Consider the following 22,835-nt stretch of genomic DNA (forward strand, 5'->3'; position numbering starts at 1 on the left):
TTGAGACCGAATATACTAGCACTACCTTAGCAGTATTTCTGTCCTACAACCAATTGCTAGCCAACACACGTGAATCCTTTGACAATGTTTTGTTACTACTAGGAGTTTTTCTCTAGTCCGTAGAGAAGACTATCACCACCAAGGCTCCAGAAGGACGACTAATATTTACTTTAGTTTATCAAAATCAACAATTATATGACCGAAATACTCAGTGTAGATTTCAACTAAGGTGAAACCTCTAAGACAAGTTTTCTAAATGACTTCTTGATGAATTCCGTTTGTACAAGCACATGCATAAACCAGCCAAACCTATTGTAGCCACCTAACTAAAGTTTCAAAGATCGAATTCTGCCAAACGATGTGATCTTTGTTCTAAGATTCCAGAGGAAATCTACAAAATATGGTATCAATAACTTGTACTTGACCGTTCTTGAGTGACCTTCCTTATATCGGAAGGAAATGACCTTAGAATAAATAAGAACTAGACTTCCAAAAAAAAGTTACAAACCAGCATAAAGTAAAGATACTGAAAAGATAAAAATAGTTTCTCATCTACCAATATAAAGATCGATATTTTAAGGCTTCTCGATCCCTTTAGAAATTTAAAAGTCACATCTTGATCCCGAACGCTCTAAAGCTAACAAACCCCGTCAATATGCAATTTAATCAACACCTAATCGTGTGATGGTATGAGTTGAGATGTTTGCAAAGAGTCCCTATTTATGGTGTTCGACCAAGGTTTAGCTTTGAAATCAAACTACCTTGGTTAGCGTTTAAGCTATGTAATTTCCAGTTAAAAGGTGATGGTAAATGGAATTAGATTGGCAAGCTAATACTTGCCAATGACATCAACATAAGGGTACAACCAAATATACAATGAGTACTTTTGCGTCTTCTAATCTTTTCAAAAAATACTAACAATCCCTCACGCTCTCCCTTTAAATCATGGCAAAAAACCTGCTCAAATAATATTAATAAGCCGACTGTGCTACACTTCTCCCTACAAATTTCTCCCACCCATTTTCCAGTGAGGTGTCAAATTTTAGTTCCTTGATCCCTTAAATTAAGATTAGCAGGCGGTCATTTTGTGTGGCATTAGACCAGGATTTCCATGACACCTCGTGGTGAAAATGAATGGGGATAGCTAGCATTTTGGATAATAAGCTATTAGAGATATCAATTTCAGAATTGGCTAATCCTTTTAAAATAAAATTAGTGGGTCCTAACTCGAATGCCATGAACCAATAATTAATTGAAAAATGATTTGTTGACAGTGGAATCCACCGGAAGAAAGCACTAATAGGGGTGGGCTCGATGGATTCCACGGTCATTGTAGCACTACTCATAGCTAATGATCAGACTGTATTTGGAGTCACATTTTGGTCTACCTTTAGTATTTTGGTATTAAATAATCAACCAACTTAAAGTCAGTCGGCGGAGCCGTTTGCCATGCCAACATAAATAAAACGACGGTTACATCCGTATTGGTAGCTAGCTAGCTCTGTATCTGTCATGGGGGCTGGACGTGATATTATTCCCTATTCCCTCACTGACTCCCTCTCTACTCTCGCATCAATAAAGATTTGCTCAGTACGAGCGTAGGACAGTTCGTCCCATTCATTTTATACTTACCATTATACCCCTAAAAGTTACTGAAACATTTAATCTCCACCGTTAATAGGTTTTCTATTTCCGTAAAAAGTCGGTGCTTTTGTTGGTTGTGGAGGTTGGAGCTATAAAACTTGTCATTTTTCTCCGATTGTGTGTCTACGTACCCATCATTACATTCTTGTTTTTGTAACTTTTTTTCCAGTTGATTGTTAGGTTTCAACAGTCCATAATCATCCAACACTGCATGCAAAAGATACCAACTTTTGTCATTTTTGGAATTGGTGAGTATATGTTTACAAGGATGGCCACCAACTCTTATCAACCAAGATGGGCAGCAGAAAATACTTGGATCAGTTAGCCTTAGCCATGATACAAATAATGGCAAGTTCATTGGCTCCGTGAACACATAAATCACGAAGCTATCCACGTGTTCACAAACAATATTCGCATACATTCTGATTCTAGAATTGTACGTCGTATGCGTAAAGGGATGATTATATCGATTCATCGACTCGAAGCCTTCGAGCTTGTGATTGTCTAGTCGAATATTATCATAAATAATGTTCGTATAAAGGAATAAACAGAGAATCAAGTACAAATGTAAAGTACATGTAGTTCAACGCAGAATGTAAGGTGTTGAAATGTAAATAAGACAAAGATTTACGTGGTTCGGCACTAAGGCCTACATCCACGGGGATGGTGTTTCACTATGTGTTGAATGATTACAAAGATAGTCGAATGACTTTAGAGTATACATAGGTCTGCGGAAGTAGGGGGATTACTTACTCTTCCTATTTCTCTCTCCTATATTCTCCTATAATTGCCCTGGATTGGTCGACCCCTTCTCTCTTAGTGGAGAGGGGTATTTATAGGGTTGGAACGTGGGTCCTACTTCTGAGGTGCCGTTGTAATCTTATCTTCTTGTGCTTTGTGCCCATTACGCAGAGGTCTTCGGCATATGTTGCGGCCTGAGCTTGAATACGAAGGATTATCCTCGCCTCTTCCACGAGCTGATTGACACGTGTATATCTCTTTGGTATTTAATGCGGGTAGATGGGTGTCTGCTCGTGTCAGACAAGTGTCTCTTTGTCTGGTCACATCTGTATCAGTCAAACTTCCTCTCAGCCGTTGATCTGGGATCTTCTTGTGCTTTGTGACCATTACGCAGAGGTCTTCGGCATATGCTGCGGCCTGAGCTTGAATACAAAGATTTATCCTCGCCTCTTCCACGAGCTGATTGACACGTGTATATCTCTTTGGTATTTAAGGCGGGTAGATGGATGTCTGCTCGTGTCAGGCAAGTGTCTCTTTGTCTGGTCACATCTGTGTCAGTCAAACTTCCTCTCAGCCGTTGATCTGGGATCTTCCTTGGGATTGGGTGTATTAACACCCAAGGGGCATTATCTGGTGCTCCTCTGAGCCATCATACCTCTGTGATCCTCTGTCCGCCGAAGGGTCCTTCTGGATCTAGGTATGCTGTTAACCGTGCCCCTTCTCATCCTCGTGAAGATTCTAGGAGTGCGCGAGCTCCTCTTCCTCCTCGTACTGAAACACTGGATGTTCCGCCCCTTCGTTCAATGGCTCCTCCTTTAGTGCCTCCGCAGAAATCTTTGCCGCCTCCTCCCGCGGTTTCTTTCAAAGGGAAGAACTCCAAGGGTACTATGTCGAGAGCTGATCCGTCTAAAAATCTTCCTTCTAAAAGGAAAGCTTCGGAATTGAGTCCTACCTCTGATTCCGCACACGAAGAAGAAACTGTCCCCGTGATACGCAACATTTTCGTTGGTAAGAAGAAGGTCACTTTCAAGCATATTGATCTTGAGATGTTCAAGGAAAAACACGAGCTTCAAGATTTTGAGGTTCGCTTCTATGCCCCTGACGATGATATCACTTACGAGCTCCTTGCTAAGTATCAGTTTGACGAGTTTCATCTGTTGACTACGGTTGGAGCCTTCGAGGCGGGTCTCATGTTGCCCCTATATAAGTCGGGTGACTCCTTTTATTATGACGTGTTGGCTAGTCGCGAAGGCTCTTCTACAAACACTCATAATCGTTGTGTGTCACAACTATATGGGAATTATCTTCGTTCACTGAAGGAATGTTACCTGCGAAGCAAGGGGGAGACTATGATGACCTGCTATGTTCCAAATCCTGCTGAGAGAGAGTGGTACACTCCTCAGAATTTTAACAGTTCCTTTGGGGATTATGTCAACAGTAGAAACCGTAAGCCGTGAAGTGTTAGTCTTCGTAATATCGCTGCTCCCCGTGGTGAAATTCGTCTTTTGAGTGAGGTGAGTGATGCCAAGCTGAAGTATGTTCCTGGTACTGAGGGATCTGCTAAACGGAAACTCTTTCCTGCTCGTGAAAGGATTAAGCGTGACCATGATTATGAATGGCATGCTACTGTTATTGAGGTAGTTGGTCCTTGGGCTTATGGTTGGATTCCTGGTCCGCGCGGCTGGCGTCCTTCTGAAAACAGCAAGCCTCGTGAAACTCCTCTTGCTCGTTATGGAGATTTCTGTCCTTGGAGTCCGAATTTCGCGGGCATGAATTTTCCTTACGCTCTTGATGTTGTTGATGGAGATGAGGAGGAGGGTTCTGGTGCTACCCATCCACCGAAGAGTGCTGCTGCTGCTAAGGTATAGTTTCTTCTTATATTCTCTATTCTATTTGCCCCTTTTTCCTTGCTTGAAATAATTTTCATTTTTGAAGTTAGGGAAAAAATGAGCCTTTGTGGGGATGTGTACTGGTTTTTAGGTGTCGAAGAAGAAGAAACTTGGACCCAAACAATCTTCTACTGTGGTTACCGGTGAGGCTGAGGTTTATGAGGAGGTTACGAGTCCTATAAACGAAGGGTATGATGAGGATGAAGAAATGTCCGATGGTGAGGAGCGTACTGACACTTCTCACCCTGATGACGAAGGTGGTAATGGTGAAGAAGTTGCCGCGGGTGGTGATGGTGAAGATGGAATTGCCGCGGGTGGTGATGGTGAGTCTGAGGGCAATATTACCGTTGGTGGTACTGGCGGGGGTGGATCTGCCCCTGTTGGCGATAATACCGTGGGTACTCTGCCCGTTATTTCCCCTGAATTTTCTTTCGGTAGGATATATTCCGCGGGGGAATCCTTTGATGTGAATTCTGCCATGGGTCTTGCCGAAGACTTCTCATTGCTTTCCCCAAATGATGATTGGGATGTGCTTGGGGATATTGGTAAAGAAGATTCCACCGGTCAGCAGGCTGAAAACGCCGGTGGTCATACTAAGGCTGGTGATGTCGAGACTTGCGTGAGTGAGGGGAGAACAACCAAAGGGAAGTCTGCGGTTGAATCTCCTTCAGAGGATTTCCCTTACTCGCTAATGCCTGAAGGCGAAGATGCCATTTAGGCTTGGCTTAAGAAGAAAAATCTGATGTTCGTCCCCAACCCTGCCCCAGTGGTCCCCGGTGAGAAGAATTCTGACGCTTATACTCGTCAGATGATGCAAGTGTCTTCTGAAGTCCGCGTTGCTGAGATGTGGGAGAAGAATCTGAGATCTTCAGAAGCTAACCTAGTGGTTGACCCTCCCTCCTCCGTTGCTGATATGATGGCCATAGATGATGGGTATCAATACAGTATTCCCCAGCAGCGTGTCTTAGAGGTAAATCCTTGTACTGATTCCCTCATGATGTACGAACATTGTATTCTTCGCGATATACGATCCCTTGGGTATAATAATGTTTGTCGTTTGTGACATAGATGATGAGGAGCGAACATTGTAACCATGTTCTATACCAGTTCTTTAAAGCAAAGTCTTTAAAGTTGGAGGCTAAGCTTCGTCATAGAGAAGAAGAACTATCTGCGGCTGAGATGGAAATAAGTGAACTGAAGGGTCGCCTGAAGAAAAAGGAGTTGCAGTCTCCGTTCAGAACTTGCTATAGTCCGCAACGAATTGGAGCAAGCTCGCAGAAATGTATCGTCCCTCACAGGTTCGTATTTTTTATTGGTCTTTTACTCCTCGTGATTCCCTATTTGTACTTTGGTGTTCTGTCTCAGTCTCCCCACCCTATCTTCAGTGGGTGGAGTCCCCGAGCTCATATGGCTTCGGAAAGAAAGGGAACGACATAAATCCCGTATTGCAGAGTTGGTGGGTAAGTTTGAAAAGCGAACCCGTAAAGTGGAATGCTCGTGCTGATGAGCACAACGCCTTAACAGCTGAGTGGCGTGAAAAGCGAACACTGATAGTTGATATGCAAAATAAGTACAATCATGACCGTTATCTGTTTAATGGTACGCTGCTATAGACGCGTGACAACCTGCGTGATGCTCGAGGACATGCTTCGGACCTAGAGGCTAGAGTGCGCTTTTTGGAAGGAGAGTTACAACATGCTCGTTCTTTCTTAGGCCCCGGGGTTAGGGATAGTATGCTGCGTCTTTCCGAGGAAAGAGATAATGCTAGGGCTGAGGTTGGTGCTCTTAGTAAAGCCCTAGCAGCGTCTCGAGCTGATGTTGCTCGCCAAGTGGAATCTGAAAGAGATCTTGAAGTGAATGTGTATCGACTCCATAAAAGAATGGGGGAGATGAATGACGAAGTCAACCATCTTCGTCACTTGGATTCAATGAAGCAGGTAGACTTAGACGCGAGTCAATTTGCTCTTACGAACCTTCAAACGGATTATAAGAAACTATCCGACGAATATGACTTTCTTGATGAGGCTCGGGACGCAGTTGTTAATGAGTATGAAGAGGCTTCGGCTAATGTCGAAGGTATAACCTCGTTTTATCGAGTGTGATTCTGTTATTTCTTCGTTTTAACCCCTTGGTATTTCTTGTTTTCAGCACTCGAGGGACAGCTTCACGCAGCAAATGATGAGCTTAAAAAAACTCAATCTGCCTTAGTGCAGCAGGAAGGACAAGCCAACTATTTCAAATGGTTGACCGCGTCTCGTGAGGAAGCAGCGGAGATTGCCTCCAAAGAGGCGGAACGCCTATCTGCATTGCTGTCTCAGGCCAACCAGCGGACCACTGTTATCACTTATAAAGCTCGATGTCAGTTGGCTGAAGAGACCAACAAATTCCTATATAAGATCCAACTTGATCTTAAAGTCGAACATGGTCTTGTCAAGAATTATCCGCGTCGTCCCCTTCCCGCGCCCTTGCCTGGTTCTTCTGGGCCTTCTTCAGGTGGTAGCGTACCTTCATCTCGCAGAGACAACCCTGTTGATGGAGTTGTATCGTCCAAGTAGATTTATTTTATTAGTCATAGAAAGTTGATCCTTGTTGATTATATATATTCGGATCATTTTTTGATGTGTTTCCTTCTTTATCTTATTTGCTGAATCTTGTAATCAACTCTTTATGAAATGGATCATCCTTTTGGCATACCTGCGTTATCAATTCATCTTTATTTTAAGTATTGTGAAGTGTTAAACTAGAAATAACTTGCTTTGTAAAAAGTTGAGAGTGTTTGGGTGCGACACCAAAGGTAAATACCTTCGTGATCGTCTTGAGACCTGTCACCCCGCTGGCGAATCCTGGGCCAGAGGATTCCCAAACGGTGGGGGTCGAGGCAGCGTTATAGGATATGGAATGCTTATTTGAAATATTTACATGCACCCATTCCGTCGACCCGCTTCCTTAAAATTGGTTGGGTATCTCTTTCTGCTGGGTGCCTTCCCCTTGGTCTTACACTCATAGACACTGATAGGGGAGCCCTGAGATATTGTAGATTAACTACTTTTCCTAATATTTTTAATTTATTATGTAATGTACATGCGTTTACCCATCGGGCCTTTTGACCATTTCGTTTGCTTGAAGATTTCCCAAAAAATTTGTTTGATTGATAGGTTGAGGCCTGCTAATCCTCGTCCAGAGATAGAAACATGTAAAGCGGTTACGCTGCCTTCTTCTTCTGGTATTCTTCACGCAGATGCAAAGCTGCGCTGTTCCTATGGGTAGTACGGTTGAGCCATTTAGCATTCCAAGGGTGCCGGAGGACCTCGCCTTTCAGATTGCGAAGATAGTAGGAACCGTTTCCCGCAATGTCGTGTATTATAAAAGGTCTTCCCCATGTAGGTGCTAAATTTCCCCATCTCTTCCCTCGTTGATACTGCGGGATTGTTCTTAGCACATACTGCCCTTCTACAAAATTTCGAAGCTTAACCTTTTTGTTGTACTCTCTCACTAGTCTCCGTTGATAATTTTCCATCTTTTGCAATGTTGCTTCCCTCCTTTCTTCCAGGTCGTCCAGTCTCTCTAACATCATGTCTGTTGTGAGATTTTTCTCCCATGCTTCGGTCTTTGTGGTTGGAATGAGGATCTCTGTTGGGATGACTGCTTCAGCTCCATAAGTGAGGATAAATGGGGACTCCCCAGTGGCAGATCTTCGTGTTGTCCTGTATGCCCATAATACATTGTGTAGATGTTCACACCATCGCCCCTTGTGTTCGTCTAATTGCTTTTTGAGGATAAGGGTGAGGGTCTTGTTAGTAGCTTCCGCTTGTCCGTTTCTTTGAGGGTATATGGGGGTGGACTTGTTTTTCCTTATTTTGAAAGTGTCGAAGAGCATGTCTATGTTTTTCCCCTGTAATTGTTTACCATTATCGGAGACGATTTCCGCTGGTACGCCGAACCTGCAAATAATGTTTTGGAATATGAAAGTAAACACGTCCACGTCTCTGATCCTGGCTAAGGCTTTGGCTTCCACCCATTTACTGAAGTAGTCCGTGGCTACTATCAAAAATCGTCTTTTCCCTGATCCTTCGATGAAAGGCCCAACGATATCTATGCCCCATTTTGCAAATGGCCACGAGCTATCCATAAAATTCAAAGTTGTTGCTGGTGCGTGTATCTTTTTGGCGAAACGCTGACATTCTTTGCATCGTCGGGATATTCTTGTAGCATCTTGTATCATTGTGGGCCAGTAATATCCTTGCGTTTTTGCTTTGTCGGCTAGTGATCTCATGCCGCTATGATTCCCTGCATCACCATAATGGATGTCGTTTAGAATTCGATGCCCCTCTTTCCTGGATAAGCAACGTAGTAACGGTCCGAGGAAAGATTTCTTGTACAGGATCCCATCCCGAAGATCATATCTTCCTACTTTGGAGAGTATTTTCCTGGTTTGTTTGTGATCCGCGGGTAAGGTTCCATCTTTGAGAAACGCATGGATCATCATTCTCCAATCATCTTCGTTGTTGAAATCTTCGTCTTGATTTGCTCTTGACAGGATATCTTCTTCGTCAAAATCGTCACGGATGCCTTCTCCCACCTGATCTTCGATATTTTCTTCCACTGTATCTTGATTTGTAGCGAAGGAGAATTGTGATGCAATCGAAGGCTCGTATACCTTGTTATTTTGATAGCTTCGATACTCTTGTCCTTCAGCATGGATGATATATATGCTAGGGCATCCGCGTGCCTGAGATCCCTTCTGCATAAGTGCCGGAACTTGATGTTCGGAATTTGTGATGCCAATGTTTGGACCAAGGCCATGTACGCTGAGAGGGTGTCGTCGTACACATTGTATTCGAGCCCTATTTGCCGTATGACAAGCTGCGAATCACTTTTCAGTCTTACATCAGTTACCCCCATCTCTATTATTAAGCGGAGGGCATGTACGACTGCCTCGTATTCGACTATGTTGTTAGTATGCTCTTTGAATTCTAACCTGAGTGCCTGTACGATCCTTTATCCGGTTGGGGTGGTGATGACAATGCCTACTCCTGCCCCTTCCTTATTTTTGGAACCATCAACGAAGACTTCCCATTGTCTTTGACTCGCGAGTTCGAGGACATCAACTGGATCCTTGCTTTCCTCGTCGACTTCTGGTATTCCCCTAATCTCTTCATCGTTGTCCAGGGGGAGATCTTCTAAGAAATCCGCCAAAACTTGGGATTTTTGGGAATGTTGAATTTCATGAATGATGTTGAACTGGTCCAGGTGGGTGTTCCACTTGGCTGTTCTACCTACTTTTCCCGCGCTTTTGAGGACTGCTTCCAGTGTTGAATAGGTTCTCAGCTTTTGAGTAGCCCATACTAATGCCAGGATGAGTTGTTCGATCTTCGTGTAATTCCATTCCGCAGAGTTGAGGGTCTTGCTGACATAATAGATAGGTTGTTCTATCTTCGTATTGGTTTTGACCAACACTGCGCTAACTGCGTCTTCTGTGGCTGCTATGTACAATGCCAAAACCTCATCAGGATCAGGTTTATGCAGGATTGGAATTGAAGCCAGGTGTTCCTTGATTCTTTGGAAGTATTCTTCGCATTCTGCGGTCCATTCAAACTTACTCCCTTTTTTGAGAATATTGAAAAAATGTTTGCATTTGTCCGAGGATCGGGCAATAAATCTGCCCAAGGCTGCTAAGGACCCATTGAGATTTTGCACTTCTTTTAAATTCTTCGGAGATGGCATTTCCACTATGGCCTGAATCTTCGCGGGGTCTACCTCAATACCCCTTTTTGTTACCAGATATCCGAGGAATTTTCCTGAGGTGACACCGAAGGTGCATTTTTATGGATTTACTTTCATGTGATGTTTCCTCATTGCTTCGAAAATATCTCTCAGGTCCTGGTGGTGATCTTCGTGCAGCCTACTTTTTACGAGCATGTCATCTACGCAGACTTCCAGGGTACTACCAATCCATGGCCTGAAGATAGCATCGACCATTCTCTGGTAAGTTGCCCCTGCGTTTCGAAGTCCAAAGGGCATTCTAGTGTAGCAATAAAGGCTATGTGGGGTGTAGAATGCTGTGTGTAGTTGATCTTCTTCTGCCAGGGCTACTTGGTTGTAACCAGAATATCCGTCCATGAATGAAAACTCTTTGTACCCTTCCACTGCTTCAACCAGTTGATCTATGCTCGGTAGGGGATAACTGTCTTTTGGACATGCCTTATTGAGGTTAGTAAAGTCGATGCATATCCTAACCCCTCCATTCTTCTTAGGAACGACGACCATGTTGGAGATCCATGTAGGGTATTTGACTTCCTTGATGAAGCCTGCTTCTAGTAGTTTCCGAAGTTCTTTTTCTACTGCCTTATGATACTCTGGTGCAACTTTTCTTATTTTCTGCCTGAAAGGTGGCGTGCCTGGTTTGATGCGCAGCTCGTGTTGGATTATTTTTGGATCAATACCCGGCATGTCTCCTAACTTCCAGGCGAATACATCCGCGTATTCTTTAAGTAATTTGGTTAAGGAATCTTCTCTTTCTTCGTCCATTATGGTCCCTACTTTGATCATCTTCGGGTTTTCTTCCGTTCATATGTTGATTTCTTTTACGGGATCCACTGGTGTGAACACCGGCTTCGGGTCCCCAAGGACTGGGACGTTCTTTAATTTCTATTTGGTATGTTTTTGTCCTTCGTTGGCTGCTGAAGTACTTGCCTCTGTGTTAAGGACATTATCATCCTTTGCCAAGCCCTTCCCTGTGGTTTCCTTGAGGAACAGGTCTATGGCCTTTTCTTTCGCAACTTCTTTATTTTTGATCCTTCGGATTTTTCGCTGCTCTTCCTGTTCGTTGTTGATACGATCCTGAGTGGTCTGGCACTCTTTTGCAGAGACCCGATCTCCCTTGATTTCCATCACTCCCTCGGGTGTAGGGAACCTGAGATATTGGTAGTAAGTTGTTGCTACTCCCTTGAATTTATGTACCCACTTTCGTCTAATAATGGTGTTATAGGGGGATGGGGCGTCTACCACGCTGAATCGTGTTTCTACTTTCATGGGCCCGACGTTCACCTGCAACACGATGTCTCCCAATGGCTTTGTGGGCGCTCCGTTGAACCCGTAGATGTTGTAATAATAGGTCATCAGTTGTTCATCATGGAGCTCCATCCGTTTGAAGGTGTCGTAGAATAGAACGTTCACTGAGCTTCCCCCGTCGATGAGGATCTTTTTGAGGTTACATCCGGCCACTGGTAGTGTGAGGACCAAGGGATCGTTATGGTCTCCCATATCTTCTTCGATATATTCAGTATCGAAGATGATAGGTGCGTCCATCCACTCTTCGTGCTCGTCCACCTCTACGCCATCAATCTTATATAATTCGCAGTGGTCTTCGAATTGCTTTCGTAGCCTCTTTCCTATCTGCGCTGTAAGTGAGGGACCTGCGGCTTCGGAACACGAGATGGTGTTGATTGTGCGGTTTCCCTCTGGAAGTTGGACTTGCTTGGTTCGTTTGGATCTGTCCTCGGTGACCTCCTTTCGTATGTATTGCTTGAGTTCGCCAGCATCAATCAATTTTTGGATCATTATTTTGAGGTTTTTGCATTTCTCGGTCTGGTGTCCATTGAAGCAATGATACTCACAGTAATCTTTAGACTTCTCGGTTCTTGGGGGCTGTTTTCCTTTAGACCACGACCACTCCAAACTTCCCCTTCCTTTGATATCTCGCAAGATCCGAGCGTAGCTAGCATTGAGCTTCGTGTAAACCTGATCTTCGAATTTTTGATCGTCTTTTCGTCGTTCATCTATTCGTTCCTTCCTATCTTCGTGAGGTCGTTCCACTGAGCTATTTCTTTTGGCCCCGCTGGTTTGTTCTGCGGAATTGGTACGGTCAGACCTCTGCGTTTGTGCCCTCGGGTTCTCACGCTGGATTTCTTCAAGACGAGCATACTTCTCAATAATTATTCGAAGATCTCCTTCTGTTTTAGGTACGCTTCCGTGGATCTCAATAAATAGTGGACTCATTCGGTCTAATCCCCACTTGTAGCAGTTGATGCTTACTACGGGATCCACACTCCCTATGGCTTGGCAGATCTTGTGCCATCTGTTGGTGTATTCCCTCGTGTTCTCCTTGTAACCAATTTCCAGAGAAAAAAGTTTATCCATTCCGGTGTTGACAGCTTTGTTGTACATGTAGGTTCTCAATAATTTCTCTGCGAGTTGATCGTAGGAGTTGATGGAATCAGGTGGCAGGTTGTCAAACCAAGACAAAGCCGATCCCTTCAGACTTGATGGGAAATACCTACATAGGACGGCGTCGTTTTGACTCCATCGGGCTAAGATACGATTATAATACCGGATATGTGCCGCGGGATCACTGGATCCGTCATAACATTCAAAAGTTGGGACAGGGCACTTTAACGGAATGGGGGTATTTTCCAGGCGATGAGTTAGGGGCGTGGAGTTAGCTTCTTTCATCACCTCTTCAAGCCTTCCTCCGCCTTGTCTGGCTTTTAACTGCCTAATCTCAGCCATCATCTCATCACGTATCTCCTCCATTGCGCGGTAATATCCCACGTTCCCATGCTCATTTGAGCGTTTCTTTCTTCGAACTTCACTGTCATAATAGTCTAAGTCTTCGGCGGCACATTCCGGATCGGATGCACTGCTTCCCATGGCGGCGTTTGCTAGGATGATTCTTCGGTCTCTATTAGGCTCTGGTGCTTTAGAATTTGCTTCGTCCAGTTGTTGGCTAGTCTTCGTGCTTTGGGCAATCCTATCTTTCAAGTCTTGGTTCTCCCTGGCCAGAAGAGCTACGGAATCTGCGTAGACCTGCTGGCTCTTTTTCAATTCTTCGAGCTCTACCATCAGTCGGTGGGACTGGTTTGATACCTGATTGGGAGTTCCGGCTTGTACCCCTACGGCCATAGTTCCCCCTTCTTCTACTGTGTGTATTAAGGGTGGCAGAGGATCAGCTTCAATTGTTGGTATCTCCAAGTTTGGTACCCTCGGTTAAGCTTCCACCCACTGGTATGGTTTGATTCTGACCGTTGGTTGACGGCATTCTGAAGATTGGTGGATGTGCGGGATGATGTGTCATAGATTCTGCCACCCCTTCTCTTTGTTGATGGATTTGGTTTGAAACCAAAGTCTTGTTAGCTTCTGTAGCCTGGAGGGCCGCAACAGTTGCGTTGTTCTTTGTGGCTGCTGATTTGAGAGCCGCGGCTGCAATGGAGTTAGTGTTCATAGGTGAGGTGATTTCCGCAGCATCCTGCCTCTTAGTAGCTGTTTTAGCTTTGTCTCCTTTCTGCTTGCTTCGGGTCATGACCGGGGTAATCCTCGGTGTCTCCTTTGATGAGGCTTTGGTTTTTCCTGCCTCTAGTATCTTTTCCATTTTTAATCTTTTTTCTGCATAAGGGAACAAATAGAGAGAACCAAAGATACCCACGAGGATCGGGTTAGTGCCATTTGTATCCGCAAAATTATTGGAATATAAGGAAATGAGCTGCCCAAGGGCCTTAATAAAAGAGAAACGTAAAGACTCCATCGGTCTAGTTTTCGCAATACAAATCCTCTAATAAACAATCATAGACCTTGTTTTCAGATTACTTTTGAAAAAGAAAACTCTTGAAAAGGCAGATCCGTTGCGAGAACTCAGGAATCTGGATTATTAAGTCTTAGTTTTAAAAGAAAAACGCCTCACGTGCAAATCTGTGATAGATAGCCGTGGATTTGTCTGCTTTGAAATGATCTTTGTGAAAATGAAGACCATGAATACCATGAACCCAGAATAAAAAAGGTTTTGAAAGCACTCTGAACCCAGAATAAAAAAGGTTTTGAAAGCACGCTGAACCCAGAATAAAAAAGGTTTTGAAAGCACACTGAACCCAGAATAGGGCACAACCATAATGCGCGTTTAAGGTGAAATCACAGGATAAGATAAATCTTTTACCGGGACAAATTCCCTGTTTCTAGCGCCAGATTGTGAACACATAAATCACGAAGCCATCCACGTGTTCACAAACAATATTCGCATACATCCTGATTCTAGAATTGTACGTCGTATGCGTAAAGAGGATGATTATATCGATTCATCGACTCGAAGCCTTCGAGCTTGTCATTGTCTAGTCAAATATTATCATAAATAATGTTCGTATAAAGGAATAAACAGAGAATCAAGTACAAATGTAAAGCACATGTAGTTCAACGCAGAATGTAAGGTGCTGAAATGTAAATAAGACAAAGATTTACGTGGTTCAGCACTAAGGCCTACATCCACGGGGCTGGTGTTTCACTATGTATTGAATGATTACAAAGATAGTCGACTTTAGAGTATACATAGGTCTGCGGAAGTAGGGGGATTACTTATTCTTCCTATTTCTCTCCTATATTCTCCTATAATTGCCCTGGATTGGTCGACCCCTTCTCTCTTAGTGGAGAGGGGTATTTATAGGGTTGGAACGTGGGTCCTACTTCTGAGGTGCCGTTGTAATCTTATCTTCTTGTGCTTTGTGCCCATTAGGCAGAGGTCTTCGGCATATGCTGCGGCCTGAGCTTGAATACGAAGGATTATCCTCGCCTCTTCCACGAGCTGATTGACACGTGTATATCTCTTTGGTATTTAATGCGGGTAGATGGGTGTCTGTTCATGTCAGACAAGTGTCTCTTTGTCTGGTCACATCTGTGTCAGTCAAACTTCCTCTCAGCCGTTGATCTGGGATCTTTTTGTACTTTGTTCCCATTACGCAGAGGTCTTCGGCATATGCTGCGGCCTGAGCTTGAATACAAAGGTGTATCCTCGCCTCTTCCACGAGCTGATTGACACGTGTATATCTCTTTGGTATTTAAGGCGGGTAGATGGATGTCTGCTCGTGTCAGGCAAGTGTCTCTTTGTCTGGTCACATATGTGTCAGTCAAACTTCCTCTCAGCCGTTGATCTGGGATCTTCCTTGGGATTAGGTGTATTAACACCCAAGTGGCATTATCTGGTGCTCCTCTGACCATCATACCTCTGTGATCCTCGGTCCCTGACCGTCAGATCTGCTGACCGGTGACATATTCTGATGAGATGCTTGCTATCATGTTTTGATATCTTGTTTTGCATGCCTTCCACGTGTCTCTTTCTGTACACGTGGTGGATGGTGAAAGGTGTACATACAGGCTCCATAGGTAAAATCAAAATGGGTTTAAAAGGTTTTATGGACATGCGTTTAACCTTTTTGGCTATTGACCACAATTCACCAATGCATTTTCTATAAGTTCATGGTCATCACGACTCACGGTTAATTTGATATCTAGTGCATTTTCTCTTTAGCTTCTTTTGATCGTTAGGTTCGGGCCTTCTTGATTACCTCCTACTGCTAATTATGGTGTTACTAACCCTATTACACTCTCACATAGAAAAGTAAGCAAAAAATAATTATAAAAATGACGTTTTTTTTGGACTATTCGTATTTTTTTTCCGTAAATTCACGTTTAATTAGACGGATTTTCTTCGTAAATCCGCGTTTAATTAGACAGATTTTCTGGTTAAAAGAGTTAACGTGTCCAAGTTATAAGAGTGTGTTTCTTTTTGGCTGACTCGACATCTGAATCTGACTCGATCACATGACTCGGAGTTGTCAGACCGTTTGTTGATATGACTCAGGATCCGACTCAGACCTTACCTCTGATTCCGATCCATTTGAGTCGGAGAGTAAAATGCCCCTGACTCGTGGGATCAAGCTATTGACTCGCATATCTAACTCAGAAAAAAATATATTAAATCAAATCCAGATGAGTCAGGTGATATGGGACAGTTCCGGAAGAGTCGGACATGAGTCAGAAAAAAACAAACAAGGTGTGTAAGACCCGCCCCAAAATAAAGAGTAGGCGCCCGAATCAAAAGGAAAGAAACACGAAACAGCTTCTCTCGAAACCTGCAAACTCACGCAATTGGAATGCCTGCATGCCAAGTACTCACGCACCAATTGTCTTTTTCTCTCGTCCACTAAGCTCGTCAATAACAAAGTCACTGAAAGTCTTAAAGCATGCTACTACTAATGTTTGAGGAAAAAAATAGACGGACCTCCTAAATTTTCCAAATTTAAACAAAATTTCAAACACAAATTGACAAATTTTCCCCAAAATTCATAAACAAAAAAACTGAAGTAAATTGCATTGACCAAGTGATGCATCCATTTAAACCTCTATGGTCTCTTCATTACCCCAAATTTAATGTCCTAACTTAAAAGCAAGCTAGCAAGAAATTACCTGCACAAAATCATAACGTCAGTTTCCTCACACTTTCTTTCTCCTCCTCTTTTAGTTGGTAATCCAATTGAGAAGAAATTGGCTCAATTTCCTTTACTCTCTGTCTGTATAATAATCTCAATTTGGTTGTTGTAACTGGCACCTCTCTCTGTTTTCTGTAATTTAGTCAGTAAATTTCTTACCTACAGAAAAGACCATTTCTTTCCGTATTGTCTTTTCCATCTATCTATCACATTACTTTTCTTATTTTTCTTTATACATCATCACACCCATTTCTCAACAATCTCCTTCTTCATCATCATCATTCACCTTAAGAACACAAGTTTTGCATTCTCTGTTTTTTCTTTTGTTCTGCTTCTACCCAACTTTCTGTAGCAAGGAATTTACAGAGAGAGTGGGAGAAAAAAATGACAGGAGGTGGGAAGATTGAAGATTTTTCACCACACCCAGTGAAAGAACAATTGCCTGGAATTGAGTATTGTGTCACTAGTCATCCTTGTTGGCGTGAGTTCATCTTGCTCTGTTTTTTCCCCCTCTGTTTTTACTACTCATTGCATGTCAATTGATTTTCATTAGAGGCTTAATTGATTGATTGGGGTGATGAATTTCATACAAAAATGGCACTTATCACTGATAAATGTTATAAATTTTCAATGGGTGTCAAAAAAATGTTGAATTGATTTGATCCTTGTTTGTTGCTATTCAGCGGAAGCTATAATCTTGGGATTTCAGCATTATTTAGTAATACTTGGCATCACAGTTCTCATCCCCAGCTTCCTTGTCCCTCAAATGGGTGGTGGTGATGTAAGTACATTCTTTGGAATTGGTTGGTCATATACATCTCTGCGGCCTATCTCTCTAGTTTTCTCTCTAATGGTTGAATTTCAATTGCAGGTTGAGAAAGCAATTGTGATACAGACTTTACTCTTTGCGGCTGGAGTGAACACACTTCTGCAAACTTGGTTTGGTACCCGGCTTCCTGCAGTAATTGGGGGTTCTTTCACTTACATACTTCCAACGATTATTATTATCAACTCGCCTAGATATCAAGGGATTGTAGATCCTCGCCAGAGATTTATTCAGACCATGAGAGGAGTACAAGGTGCCCTCATAATTGCATCATTTTTCCAGATAGTTGTTGGATTCTTAGGATTTTGGAGAATTGTCGTCAGGTAAGTTTTCTTGAGAGTGCTGGTCAGGTTTGCTATGAGCCTTGACTGTTTCAATTTGTATAATGTGTCTCTATTTTTGCTATAGGTTTTTAAGTCCTCTATCAGCGGTTCCGCTTGTGACTCTTGCCGGTCTTGGGCTATATACAATTGGTTTCCCACTGGTAAGAACGATCCTCGAATCAGTGCACTCAATTGACAATACTAATACAAGTAATCTGCTAATTTCCTATTCATTCAAGATAATAAAGTGCTAAGTTTGAAAAATGTGATTTATTGAAGTTTGTCTATTGTGCACTTCTTTGTTTTGAGCATTGTTGTAATGATGTTTGCAGTTGGCGAGATGTATGGAACTTGGGCTTCCCGCCCTGGTTTTGCTGGTCTTAGTTTCCCAGGTAAGCAGTTTTCTTCTATTTGTACTGGTCATGAGTCATGAATGGATTAGGTAGTTCCTGGCTTTCCTTTCTCCATTTTAATTCAAGTTCAAAGGAGTAATCTTGCATTCTATTTTGGCAGTATGGCCCTCGTACATTACTCTCGAAGAGAGTCATCTTCGACCGCTTTGCAGTGATTATAGTGCTGGCAATCATATGGCTTCTTGCATTAATTCTAACAGTAAGTGGTGCATACAAGCATGCATCTCCAACAAGGCAGTTTACTTGTCGTACTGACGGTTCAGGACTCCTCAGTGCTGCTCCATGGTGAGCTTCTAATGGCATACTTAATATGGTTTATTTTATTACTTCAGTAGTTCAATTACTGTGTGAAGAAGATTTGGCTGTAAAAAGTTGGCCTGTTTGATGCAAAAAGTAACTAGCAGTCTCGTAATCAGTTGTTTCAACAAGATTCTTAAAATCCCATCTTTAGAAGTGTGTAAAAAAGTTCATATGCAGCTACCAGTTTGTTTTTTTCATTGAGGAAATTATCAAGTTGAATAGCTGAAAATTTATAAACTTACGGTTTTGTTTCAGCATTTATCAGAGATCCAATAGCACACTTTCTTTGTTTTGCAGGATAAGATTTCCTTTACCATTACAATGGGGAAAGCCAACATTTCAAGCTGGAGAAATTTTTGCAATGATGGCCGCGTCTTTTGCTGCTCTTATTGAAGTATGTTTATGGCAACACTATACCTTGTGCTGCCTATTTCTCAGCTTGCTAACTTAATTAAGGATTACCCACTTTCAATTAATAAAAACGCTTAGCGATTATAAAGTGTGTCAAGTAATTATCTAGGAATCCTACATGTGGTTGCATAAACAATATTGGTAAAATCTTGGTATCTTTATCTGATGCTAGATATTCATGTACTTTGTTCATCTCTTAATTCCTTTGCGTGCTCTGAAAGGAAAATGCGGAAAGCGTGCGATAACTTGGTATTTTTTTCTTTTCTTCTGCAGTCTACAGGTACATTTATTGCAGTGTCAAGATATGGGAGTGCAACACCTATACCACCTTCTATTCTTAGTCGTGGAGTTGGCTGGCAGGTACCATGTCATTCCATACTGTATGCTGGTTTCAAGAATCCTTAGGTTCCATGATTTTGCTTATTGGCATCTTATTTTTTTTTTTTTTATGAGTTTCAGGGAATCGGGATTCTAATAAGTGGGTTGCTTGGCACATTGACTGGTTCTTCAGCATCAGTGTAATGAACCATAACATTAGAATTAAGTTATTGATCATTGCAATGAATCGTGTCAAACCATGGCATATAGGTCCACAAGCCTTTGCATACAAAATTTTACAACGGCTTGGTAGAAGTTTTAAACGAAGTGCTCATGTTCCCCATTATGATGATTTTACTAATTCTTGTCATGTTTACAGTGAGAATGCAGGTCTTTTGGCATTGACACGAGTTGGCAGTCGAAGAGTCGTTCAGATATCTGCGTTCTTTATGCTCTTCTTTTCTATATTAGGTATATCTTATACTCATTTCACTAGCAAAGTAGTAAAAGAGACTCCTTATCATATTTGGTTGAACTGATGCTTATGAAGCTGGAAGTACTGAACACTTCACCCTTCACCTATTCTGTTACCAGGCAAGTTTGGAGCACTCTTCGCTTCTATCCCAATGCCAATAATTGCAGCCTTCTACTGCGTTTTATTCGCCTATGTTGGTAGGTCAAGATAAAACACCGGGAGTCTTTGGACAAATTTCTCTTTACAGAAATATTGTTCTAATACAATTATCATGTTTTTGGTGCAAGCAGCTTCTGCAGGTATTGGATTTTTACAGTTCTGCAATCTCAATAGTTTCCGGACAAAGTTCATTCTAGGCTTCTCTATCTTCATGGGCTTTTCAGTACCACAATACTTCAACCAAACTCTCGTGCTTACTGGTCATGGTCCTGTTAACACTAACTCCATTTCGGTAAGCGTACTACTCAGACTTTTGCTGATCCTACTTCTGTACCCTTTACTGATCTAGTTTCGTTACATATTTTTGTACATTGACATTCTGTTCTTTGTATACGGTTTTGTAGTTCAATGTTATCCTGAATGTGATCTTCTCATCCCATGCAACGGTGGCCGCCATAACTGCTTATTTCTTGGACTGCACGCTCTACCGCAAGGACAGTGCTGTGCGCAGAGATTGTGGTTTGGTTTGGTGGGATAAGTTCAGATACTATGAAAGAGATACTAGAAGCGAGGAATTTTATTCACTTCCTTACAATCTCGGCAAACATTTCCCATCATTCTAGCCGTAATACTTCCATTTTCATCCAACTACCTCGGTTAATTGCTCATCCATCCGCCTAATACCATAGTGTGTAGCTCTATATATTGTTCATATTGAAAGACCAATCTATATAGCGAGCAACTTTTGGACTTTGGATCCCGGCGGGCCTTGTCAAAATTAAAAAAAAAAAAACTTTTGGACTTTGGACAATCTCTGTCAGATTCCAAGAGGCGACAGAAGTTCTGTCAACAAATTTGGCATATAAGATCAAAACCTTGTTTGATTTTTTTTTTGCTGTATGCTAGTGTGATAACAAACTTTCAATACCTGAATGATAATACAAATGTCTTCTTCCAGTGGTAGGGTGGTAGTAGTTAATTCGGTAAGCTGCAAAGTAGTCGTGCACAGTGCTGATAGCTGTAGGCCTAATGGCTGTAAAAAAAAAAAAAAAAAAACAATCGGCTATGAATGTAAAGGCCCGAGAGAGACTTCCAAGCACCCATGGCTTTAAAGTTTTGGGCATGGCTGATAGCTCATATAGGGCTATTATAGGTTGGGCATACAATTCATAGACAATTGGCAATATGCACTGTGATTTTAACTTATCAAATACAGGGTTCCTGAAATTGTACCCACCTGTGTGGGACTATATTATTAACCGTGTAGCACGACTATAAAGATCGATTGTTTCAGAAAAAGTTGGTTTCCATACAAAGGCACTCGCAGTAAGATAGTATATGTATAAGTATAATAAGACTTTAATGCAAATATGCTATAATTAATGCTAATATATACCAAGATTCTGCACATATCTTATTATAAATGCAAATATGGTATGGAATCGGGCGACCAATTACCTTCATCATCTCCCTGGTAAATATATTGCTTATTATTCTGAAATCACATTTTGAGGTGTACAAATTTAATTCCATGGTCTGAGGTGAATCCTATAAATTGGTCTTCGAAAGAGAATTCTCAATATCAAAAAACTTCTAGAACAAAAAGTGAGTTAATATCAGACTATTAAGCATAAGTGTAATAGCATATACTGTGTAGAGTGTGTGTGAGTTGTGTGTGTGTTAGGTGTTACTAAAGTGTGCCATAAGCACGTGCGAGTGCAAGAGAGAAATCGAGTCAAGAGAGAGTCTATAAACTCATGTCCTGTGTCTGTATTTGTTATCTTTCTTTTATCATTCAATTGATTAAACCGCAGCAATGTAGACATTAGGATTCCTGTGTTACTAAAGTGAAAATGGAAGGGAAACATATGAAGATGGCTTTTGTGATGATGGTGCTTATGTTCGGAATGTGTGTAGAGTTGAGTTCAGCATTGGGATGTTTCGAAAAATGTGTACTTCTCATGTGTGCTTCCGGAAAAGATAAGTACTGCCCAGTTATGTGTCATGTAAGATGTGGTCGTACGATATCTTCTGCTCACGATTACTGCAAGCTTGGTTGTGCAGTCTCAACCTGCATCATCGGAAGCACTCCAGAAAGCCTCCGTGGAAATGAAGTAGAGAAGTGTATGAATTCTCGTTGTGCTAAAAGATGTAATAATTAGAAACAGAATTAGTTGGTACTATTTAGTATCAATCTGTTCTTATTTAAGAATAAAAATTACATGAATAATTGCATTCAACTTTTCTTTTGCTTAATATGCAAATTTGTTCTTGTTTTCTGAGTGTGAAAACTACCACAACCCATCTATTGCTATGTTGGTATGTCAAGATCAACCATCTGGAGTCTTGGGCCAGTTCTCCTTACAAAAACAAGTCGAGTGCACGTGCTTTGTGTTGGGTTTTGTTCCGTATACAAAACTATATGGCTGAAATTGGACTTTAGGTAACAGTTTTGCAGCTGAAAACAGTGATCTAATGCTGTCAAAACCGTGGCTAAAAGGCAGTTTCGGGTTTGGAATGTCTACAAAGTTTACTTGGATTAGGAAACTTGTATGACGGTTTGGTAGAGAGTTTTCCAAGTTTAGGGTTTTCTAATTAAGGTGTGAGACTATTCTTAGAAGTTCTCTAAGACTTGGGGAGCAAGGATTTGTCTACTATATAAGAGGGTTTATATTGTGAGTAGAAATCATTCTCTTGGTTAATTCTCTTGGAGAATCCTCTCTTTATGAGAGTATTCGGGTCATAACCGTTGTGTCATACAATTGTTAATGATGGGACAAAATCTATGTGGAAGATTTACTTGTAGTGAGAATGAGTATGGGAGAAATCTAGGGTTCATATGGGAGAAGCTAGAATTCATGATGTTCTTCATGTTCTTGTCTAAAGTCAAAGCAACCATGGCGGTGGAAGTTTATGGAAGAAGAAGAACAAAGGAAGAGGTGAACTCTTCTAGAATTCATGACGTTCTTCATGTTCTTGTCTAAAGTCAAAGCAACCATGGCGGTGGAAGTTTATGGAAGAAGAAAAACAAAGGGAGAGGTAACTCTTCATAATATGTCTTGTTGTTTCTAATGTTTAGCGCTAGTGG

The 22,835-nt window shown here is 41.9% G+C and overlaps 1 protein-coding gene across 1 annotated transcript; it reads left to right on the top strand.

The window, feature by feature from the left end:
- Nucleotides 1–16,389: 16,389 nt before the first annotated feature.
- Nucleotides 16,390–20,806, top strand: LOC113286264 (nucleobase-ascorbate transporter 7-like). The gene is made up of 13 exons (XM_026534929.1): nucleotides 16,390–17,003; nucleotides 17,206–17,303; nucleotides 17,394–17,671; nucleotides 17,757–17,832; nucleotides 18,004–18,063; nucleotides 18,185–18,369; nucleotides 18,682–18,778; nucleotides 19,069–19,155; nucleotides 19,255–19,313; nucleotides 19,493–19,584; nucleotides 19,708–19,785; nucleotides 19,879–20,039; nucleotides 20,152–20,806. Exons 1-13 carry the CDS (start codon nucleotides 16,907–16,909, stop codon nucleotides 20,368–20,370), a joined length of 1,587 nt encoding a protein of 528 aa, XP_026390714.1. The 5' UTR covers nucleotides 16,390–16,906; the 3' UTR covers nucleotides 20,371–20,806.
- Nucleotides 20,807–22,835: the final 2,029 nt, after the last annotated feature.

The sequence above is a fragment of the Papaver somniferum genome, chromosome 1, assembly GCF_003573695.1.
Source record: "Papaver somniferum cultivar HN1 chromosome 1, ASM357369v1, whole genome shotgun sequence".
NCBI classification, from domain to species: domain Eukaryota; kingdom Viridiplantae; phylum Streptophyta; class Magnoliopsida; order Ranunculales; family Papaveraceae; genus Papaver; species Papaver somniferum.